Source organism: Mizuhopecten yessoensis, unplaced genomic scaffold (genome assembly GCF_002113885.1).
Source record: "Mizuhopecten yessoensis strain PY_sf001 unplaced genomic scaffold, ASM211388v2 scaffold716341, whole genome shotgun sequence".
NCBI classification, from domain to species: domain Eukaryota; kingdom Metazoa; phylum Mollusca; class Bivalvia; order Pectinida; family Pectinidae; genus Mizuhopecten; species Mizuhopecten yessoensis.
The window spans coordinates 760,109-769,701 of record NW_018480068.1 but is presented as its reverse complement, the minus strand read 5'-3'; the positions used below and the strand labels follow the sequence as shown (position 1 = coordinate 769,701).

General features: G+C 33.0%; 1 protein-coding gene across 1 annotated transcript in view; it reads left to right on the top strand.

Annotated features, from left to right (window-relative positions):
- LOC110443347 (aminoacylase-1-like) overlaps positions 1–6,450 on the top strand; it is a 31,530-nt gene extending 25,080 nt beyond the window's left edge. Inside the window, exon 16 of the mRNA XM_021487525.1 lies at positions 4,192–6,450. Coding sequence (XP_021343200.1) covers positions 4,192–4,341 — 150 coding nt within the window. The 3' untranslated portion in view covers positions 4,342–6,450. The remainder of the gene's footprint in view (positions 1–4,191) is intronic.
- The last annotated feature ends 3,143 nt before the right edge of the window (positions 6,451–9,593 follow it).

The window sequence follows — 9,593 nt, the reverse complement described above, 5'->3', positions numbered from 1 at the left end:
ATACATGTGTTTTTGTATGTTGATAGATTGGGATAGTGCATACATGTGTTTTTGTATGTTGGTAAATTGGGATAATTAATACACATGTTTTTGTGTGTTGATAGATTGGGATAGTTAATACTTGTGTTTTTGTATGTTGATAGATTGGGATAGTTAAAACATGTGTTTTTGTATGTTGATAGATTGGGATAGTGCATACATGTGTTTTTGTATGTTGATGTATTGGGATAGTTAATACATGTGTTTTTGTATGTCGATAGATTGGGATAGTTAATACACATGTTTTTGTATGTTGATGGATTGGGATAGTTAATACATGTGTTTTTGTATGTTGATATATTTGACTGTGATAGTTAATAGATGTGTTTTTGTATGTTGATAGATTGGGATAGTTAATACATGTGTTTTAGTATGTTGATAGATTGGGATAGTTACTACATGTGTTTTTGTATGTTGATAGATTGGGATAGTTACTACATGTGTTTTCATATGTTGATAGATTGGGATAGTTAATACACGTGTCTTTGTATGTTGATAGATTGGGATAGTTAATACACGTGCTTTTGTATGATGTTAGATTGGGATAGTTAATACATGTGTTTTTATATGTTGATAGATTGGGATAGTTAATACACGTGTCTTTGTATGTTGATAGATTGGGATAGTTAATACATGTTTTTGTATCTTGATAGATTGGGATAGTTAATACGTGTGTTTTCATATGTTGATAGATTGGGATAGTTAAAACATGTGTTTTGGGATAGTTCATACATGTGTTTTTGCATGTTGATAGATTGGGATAGATAATACACGTGTTTTTGTATGTTGACAGATTGGGATGTTTAAAACATGTGTTTTCATATGTTGATAGATTTGGATAGTTCATACATGTGTTTTTGCATGTTGATAGATTGGGATAATTAATACATATGTTTTTGTATGTTGATAGGTTGGGATAGTTAAAACATGTGTGTTTGTATGTTGATGGATTGGGATAGTTAAAACATGTGTGTTTGTATGTTGATTGATTGGGATAGTTCATTCATTTGTTTTTGTATGTTGATGGGTTGGGATAGTTAATACACGTGCTTTTGTATGATGTTAGATTGGGATAGTTAATACGTGTGTTTTCATATGTTGATAGGTTGGGATAGTTAAAACATGTGTTTTTGTATGTTGCTAGATTGGGATAGTTAATACGTGTGTTTTCATATGTTGATAGATTTGGATAGTTAATACACGTGTCTTTGTATGTTGATAGATTGGAATAGTTAATACACGTGTTTCTGTATGTTGATAGATTGGGTTAGTTAATACATGTTTTTGTATGTTGATAGTTGGGGATAGTGCATACATGTGTTTTTGTTTGTTGGTAAATTGTGATAATTAATACACATGTTTTTGTGTGTTGATAGATTGGGATAGTGCATGCATGTGTTTTTATATGTTGGTAGATTGGGATAGTTAATATATGTGTTTTCATTTCATATGTTGACAGATTGGGATGTTTAAAACATGTGTTTTCATATGTTGATAGATTGGGATTTGTATGTTGATAGATTGGGGTAGTTAATACACGTGTTTTGTATGTTGATAGATTGTGATAGTTAATACACGTTTTTTTGTATGTTGATAGATCGGGATAGTTAATACACGTGTCTTTGTATGTTGATAGATTGGAATAGTTAATACATGTTTTTGTACGTTGATAGATTGGGATAGTGCATACATGTGTTTTTGTATTTTGATAGATTCGGATAGTTAATACACGTGTTTCTGTATGTTGATAGATTGGGTTAGTTAATTCATGTGTTTTTGTATGTTGCTAGATTGGGATAGTTAATAAACGTGTTTTTGTATGTTGACAGATTGGGATGTTTAAAACATGTGTTTTCATATGTTGATAGATTTGGATAGTTCATACATGTGTTTTTGTATTTTGATAGATTCGGATAGTTAATACACGTGTCTTTGTATGTTGATAGATTGTGATAGTTAATACACGTTTTTTTGTATGTTGATAGATCGGGATAGTTAATACACGTGTTTCTGTATGTTGATAGATTGGGTTAGTTAATACATGTTTTTGTACGTTGATAGATTGGGATAGTGCATGCATGTGTTTTTATATGTTGATAGATTGGGATGTTTAATACATGTGTTTTTATATGTTGGTAGATTGGGATAGTTAATAAACGTGTTTTTGTATGTTGACAGATTGGGATAGTTAATACGTGTGTTTTCATATGTTGATAGATTGGGGTAGTTAATACACGTGTTTTTTAATGTTGATAGATTTGGATAGTTCATACATGTGTTTTAGTATGTTGATCGATTGGGATGGTTAATACACGTGTTTTTGGATTGTGATAGATTTTACTGTGATAGTTAAAACATGTGTTTTGGGATAGTTCATACATGTGTTTTAGTATGTTGATCGATTGGGATGGTTAATACACGTGTTTTTGTATGTTGATATATTTGACTGTGATAGTTAAAACATGTGTTTTGGGATAGTTCATACATGTGTTTTAGTATGTTGATCGATTGGGATGGTTAATACACGTGTTTTTGTATGGCGATAGATTTGACTGTGATAGTTAATACATGTGATTTTGTATGTTGATGGATTGGGATAGTTCATACATGTGATTTTGTATGTTGATGGATTGGGATAGTTAAAACATTTGTTTTAACTATCCCAATCTATCATCATATGAAAACACATGTATGAAACATCCCAATCTGTCAACATATGAAATGAAAACACATGTATTAACTATCCCAACCCATCAACATACAAAAACAAATGTATAAACTATCCCAATCTATCAAGATACATGTTTTTGTATCTTGATAGAGTGGGATAGTTAATACGTGTGTTTTCATATGTTGATAGATTGGGATTTGTATGTTGATAGATTGGGTTAGTTAATACATGTTTTTGTATCTTGATAGATTGGGATAGTTACTACATGTGTTTTTGTATGTTGATTTTTGTATGTCGATAGATTGGGATAGTTAATATATGTTTTTTCATTTCATATGTTGACAGATTGGGATAGTTAATACACATGTTTTTGTGTGTTGATAGATTGGGATGTTTAATACATGTGTTTTCATATGTTGATGGATTGGGATAGTTACTACATGTGTTTTTGTATGTTGATTGATTGGGATAGTTAATACACATGTTTTTGTATGTTGATAGATCGGGATAGTTAATACACGTGCTTTTGTATGATGTTAGATTGGGATAGTTAATAAACGTGTTTTTGTATGTTGATATATTTGACTGTGATAGTTAATAGATGTGTTTTTGTATGTTGATTTTTGTATGTCGATAGATTTGGATAGTTAATACACGTGTTTTTGTAGGTTGATAGATTGGGATAGTAAATACATAGGTTTTCATATGGTGATAGATTTGACTGTGATAGTTAATAGATGTGTTTTTGTATGTTGATTGATTGGGATAGTTAATACACGTGTTTTTGTATGTTGACAGATTGGGATGTTTAAAACATGTGTTTTCATATGTTGACAGATTGGGATGTTCATACACATGTTTTCATATGTTGACAGATTGGGATGTTTAATAATGTGTTTTCATATGTTGATAGGTTGGGATAGTTAAAACATGTGTGTTTGTATGTTGATGGATTGGGATGGTTAAAACATGTGTTTTTGTATGTTGATGGAGTGGGATAGTTAATACATGTGATTTCATTTCATATGTTGACAGATTGGGATGTTTAAAACTTGTGTTTTCATATGTTGATAGATTGGGGTAGTTAATACACGTGTTTTTTAATGTTGATAGATTTGGATAGTTCATACATGTGTTTTTGGATGTTGATAGATTGGGATAGTTAAAACATGTGTGTTTGTATGTTGATTGATTGGGATAGTTCATTCATTTGTTTTTGTATGTTGATGGATTGGGGTAGTTAAAACATGTGTTTTGGGATAGTTCATACATGTGTTTTTTTATGTTGATGGATTGGGGTAGTTAAAACATGTGTTTTGGGATAGTTCATACATGTGTTTTTGGATGTTGATAGATTGGGATAGATAATACACGTGTTTTTGTAGGTTGATAGATTGGGATAGTAAATACATAGGTTTTCATATGGTGATAGATTTGACTGTGATAGTTAATACATGTGTTTTCATTTCATATGTTGACAGATTGGGATCCCAGCATTGGGATTCTCTCCCATGAACAACACGCCCATTCTGCTACACGATCACAATGAGTTCCTAAATGAAAACATTTTCCTGAAGGGCATTGATATTTATGCTGCGATCATACCACCGATGGCAAATTTGTCGATTTAAAAAATCTAAAAATATATGACTTTACAACAATTTGTTATGCAATGAAAAATGATCATGAAATACCATGATTTTAGCATTTTATTCTTGTTAAAAGGTTCTGATTTCAAAATGTGTGCTATGACATAAAAAAAAAAAAAATGGAAATTGACAAACATTACCATTAAGTTATCTGGCAGTATGCTTTGATAAGCTTTTGAAACTTGCATACTTATTCAAAACAGTTTAACTACTAATGAAACATAGGACTGTATTTACTGTGTGTGAAATTACATTTCTGTGTTATACAATTGATAGGTGCCTTTTATAATGTGTAGCCTCAACAGCTGGTTTGACAGGAAAATGGTGAACAACTTTTGGAATGATTTTTTTTCTCAATTAAATTTTCGTTTTGAAATATTTTAGATTGCAAGATCTCGTTCTTGTGAGCATTAAAAAAAATAGTTTACAAAAAATATTAATTTACATTTCTTCTTGTTAAGCATTAAACAATATATATAACATACAGAGAGTATTTTTATACAACGATACATTTTAAAAATCGATCTTGACAAGTTGTAACACAACATAGTTTGTTTGCTTGGTACGGGACTGATATACTTTACAAATCAAGGGTCCTCAGGTTTTACCTTCTCTGAATGGGTTTAGTCATTTAACTCTTTTAATATATATTCATAAACATGTATATTCAAACCTTACTTTTTACCTAATGCTAATCAAATGAGCTGTATCACATGATGGGTGATAATTGTTCAACTTAAATACATGTTCTATTTGTTTATAGCAAAATATTGGCAAAAAAGGTTAAACCTCAATTATTTACCTGATGTTGTGTGAAATTTTATTCCCAAATTGCTCCAAACTTCTTTATATTTGTATGAGTACATAATAAGTTCATGTGCAAGATATAATGAAGTATTTAAAAAAAGATACAATAAACTATGTCAGTTTGATGTAAATTTCCTATGCAAAGTATATTTAATATTTTCTCCATGGATCACAATAATTGTAGTTTTATACATGGTTTATTTTAAATCGGACATTGGCCTCAACTTTATTGGTTTTACTTTATGGCAGTGTTACTGTTCTGATTATGTATCGCCATTCTATATTTTGAGATATGATTATGATTTAAGAACAATCTCAGAATGATGAGCAAACACTACATACAATTCACCTTGTGCCATGTACTCCAATCCACAGTAGGTTTTGTACCAACAAGTCTTTTTTCTTTGTTCCTTTGAAATAAATTTGATGGTGTTTAATTCACCCCATTATAGATTTAAAATGCAGAATTAACTTTTTAGATAATTTTTCCTCATGTTTAATTTGTCCTGTTATTTATTTGTGAAACGGACTAAGATTAACATCAGAGAATTTCTTTTTCTCTTTACAGTAGTCCATTTCTGTTATAGATTGAAAAGAAAAAAATCTGCTTAAATATGGAAAAGGGTGAAATAATAGTCAATGAAAACTTAAACTATGGGCTATATGAATCTTGTGTGTTGGGGGTCATGTTACCTACTTTTATTAAAATAAATCAAAAGGACCTGTGTTTAACATTTCTCTGTTAACTCATTCACCCCTGAAGACACATTTGAACTCTTCCAATCCAATGATTGGAATAGTCCTTTACAAAATTTTAAGGGGTGAATGAGTTAAGGATCTCTATGCTACTACCAAAGTCTGTAACTGAACATTGGTTTTTTTCCAGAATGGCTTTGATAAAACATTTCTGAAAAGAAAACCATACCTTGCATGAGTTTTTTGAAAATTTGATAATATTTAAATCATCAAAATATAATCAACAATCGTGTTCTGAGTATAAAAAATTAGCATGGCCAGGTCGTGATTCGAACCCTGGACTTGTTTTACTATCTCTGTAACAACTGAACTACCCGGTTAATCAAAGTGCCCTGGCCAACTGTGCTACAGTAAAGGGAGGTCACTGTAAACCACTCTAGTGGGACAGAGATCCTTAATAATATTGTCAAGCTGGTATAATCAGTATTTTCTTAATCTGCTACATATTCTAGATTTTTCTATGACTAATCTTAATCGTTTTGTTCCTTTTATGATAATTCTCATTTCAAATAAACAGAATTCCCAATTTGTTGACTTTCGTGTCTTTTTATGTCAGTTTTAGTTAGAAACACCTCGTAAGCATAGCCTATTGTTTGGACTATTATGGTATGATATTACCTTTCACAGAACCCAATGGGAAAAGAGGACAAATTTCAAAATGCTACTCCTCCTTAAAAACACTGTAAATGATTTTAATGTAATTTGTTATTTAACATTCTTTGGTGAAGGAGATTTATTGTAATATCAACTCATTCTCATAATCCGAGAAGTTTACCCACTGATTGACTGCTGAGATATTTTCAACTTCTTTTGAACTCCTAGTATGCCAATGGCAACCAAAGGTTTGTCTTATGGTTGCGGGAAGGTGTTTAGCCCCGTATCGTCTGTCCCAGTCACATTTCGGTAATAGATATTTCCTGGTGTCTATAAATAATGCCGATATACCAACAAATATTTTATCATTTAAATTCTGAATATTGGCATGTGTGCAATTAACTTCTGATGATGAATAATTACTGCTAAGGGGATTCAATAAGTTTCAATACGGACTAAGAAATCATATTCCTTGGTTTCATAGTTCGGTAAGAAGTTGCCTGACAGCCCCTCTCTGGGGGCCCCTTTGGAAACTCGGTCAGACCACCTGTGTTTACTGCCTCATTTCAAAACCATTGTGTGTCGTTGTTGGGGCTAATTTTAACAGGGCTTTCCCGAAAAATTCAAGTGGTCAAACAGGACATTTGAAACTGACTATGAATATGGGGATAGCAAGGTTACATAAGTGGAAGTGCATACAACACATACGTTCATTAAAAAAAACATGGCGTTTCACGTGATGACGTCCCTTTAATAATACTCTCATGGTCCTAACGAGGTGTTGTGGTAGTTTTTGGTTTGAAAAGCTGGCTATCCAGTCCTGAGACATTCTTTACAAATTCTGAATTCCACCAGATCAACTTGACCAAATGTCCAAGTGTTCCCATCATGGCCATACCAACTTTTGTCTGTGTTTAAACTCTTTAGGTCAATTAGAAATCTTGTATGGCCACCACAGACTCGAGCTAGCAGAGGATTTCAATTTCTTGACTGCTTTGAACAAAACAAAACAGTTAAACAATACAAGCCAAATGGGTCTGCTGTTTTTAGCTCACCTGTCCGAAGGGCAAGTGAGCTTATGCCGTGGCGCAGCGTCCGTCGTGGGTCGTGCGTCATCAACTTTTTCTTTAAAACCTATCTCTTCCTAAACGCCAAAAAGGATTTCAATTTTAGTCCAAATTCAGTCTGAAGCATCACTAGGGGAGGGCAATCATTTTTTAAATAAATGAGGTTTGTTCGACCCCTGGGGCCAGGGGGCGGGGCCCTGAAGGGAAAATTAGCTAAATTTGCTTTAAAATGCATCTCCTCCTAAACGCCATAGAGGATTTCAACCAAATTTAGTCTGAAGCATCACCAGGGGAGAGCAATAATTTCTTAAATAAAAGAGGTTGGTTTGACCCCTGAGGCCAGGGGGGCGGGGCCCTGAAGAGGAACTTAGCTATATTTGCTTTAAAACGCATCTCCTACTTAACGCCAGTGAGGATTTCAACCAAATTTAGTCTGAAGCATCACCAGGGGAGAGCAATAATTTCTTAAATAAAAGAGGTTGGTTTGACCCCTGAGGCCAGGGGGGCGGGGCCCTGAAGAGGAACTTAGCTATATTTGCTTTAAAACGCATCTCCTCCTAAATGCCAGAAAAGATTTCAACCAATTTACTCTGAAACTTCATTGGGGGAGGGCAATCATTTCCTAAATAAATGAGACTGGTTCGACCCCTTGGGCTAGGAAGACCGAGCCCTAAAGAGGAAAATTATCTAATATTTTGCTTGAAGACACCAATATCCCATAATTGCCTGCAAACATTTCTTTATTGAATGAGGTTGATTTGACCCCTGCGGTCCTAAGAAATGGTACAGCTAGATTATCATATTCTATGGTGTAGTTTTTATAAATTGTTAAAAATTGGTTTCTAGGTATATAAAAGCTTATAGTTGAATGAAAATTAAAGTACTGTCTAATTACACCCTGTAATATGACATATTACTTATTTCAAAATCTGTTAACATGGTAACTCAATGGAGGCCCCTGATTAGTTGAAAGTCAGATATTGTGGTCCCAGTTGGGTTAGAACATAGATCTTGTCTGGATTTGAGGAAATTTCATATAAAGATGTACTAATGCATTCAGTGAGCGATACAGGTCCTCTTGTTATTATTCAAACTTGTGAAGTATTGAAATGTTTGATTATCAGAATGACAAAAACTGAATATCTTTTACCTACCTGTACAATACATGTGATTAGGAATCTTTTAAATTTGAAATTATTTCCCTTTAAAATATTCCTTTCACAAAGCACAGGCACTTGTGAAAAAGAGAAATGTTATAATTGTTTATGGATTTAGTCTGGGGTTTTATTTTCTTCACTCATCCTTTTTAACACAACTTTAAAGAAAAAGAAAGACAGATATTACTTCATATGTTTGTAAACCTGAAGATATGTATCTACTTAGAAAATCCTATAACGCCAAATTTCTGTTTCACAATCCCCCTGTTTAGACCTTCTCGGTGTTGACAGTTGATATGTACAGATCACCAGACCAGTCCTAGACACTGACTTGTAGATGCTTGTTTTGATACCGGTAAGGATGATATAACATTGATAACACTTACATCACTGACCGCAATAACTGACCTGTTCACTACTGTACACTTGGGCGGTCGGGTGGCACGGTGGATAGTGCACGCCTTTCACCTAGAAAAACAGGGTTTGATTCCATGATCAGGCATGAAAACATATGTATACAGTGGAACTTTGTAAGTCCATACAGCAGCTGTTGGTTTGAGTGTACAACAAGAGACCCAATTGGCCTGTATTGATCAACTATTTTTAATTGTTTTTTGTATCTTCAACATGCATTTAGGTCAATATTAACAAACTTGATATATATCAAGCAAACTTCAGGTAAAATGTTGCTACTTCTGTTGCTCATGAACTTTAGATTAAAAGCTGTTTTGAGCTGTACATAAATTTGACCCTTGTTAACAGGAAAGTAGGTCAAGGCCATTTATTTGGACAAATGTATAGCCTTTAACACCAACAACCTACAAGGTAAATTTCATTACTCTACACCTCATGA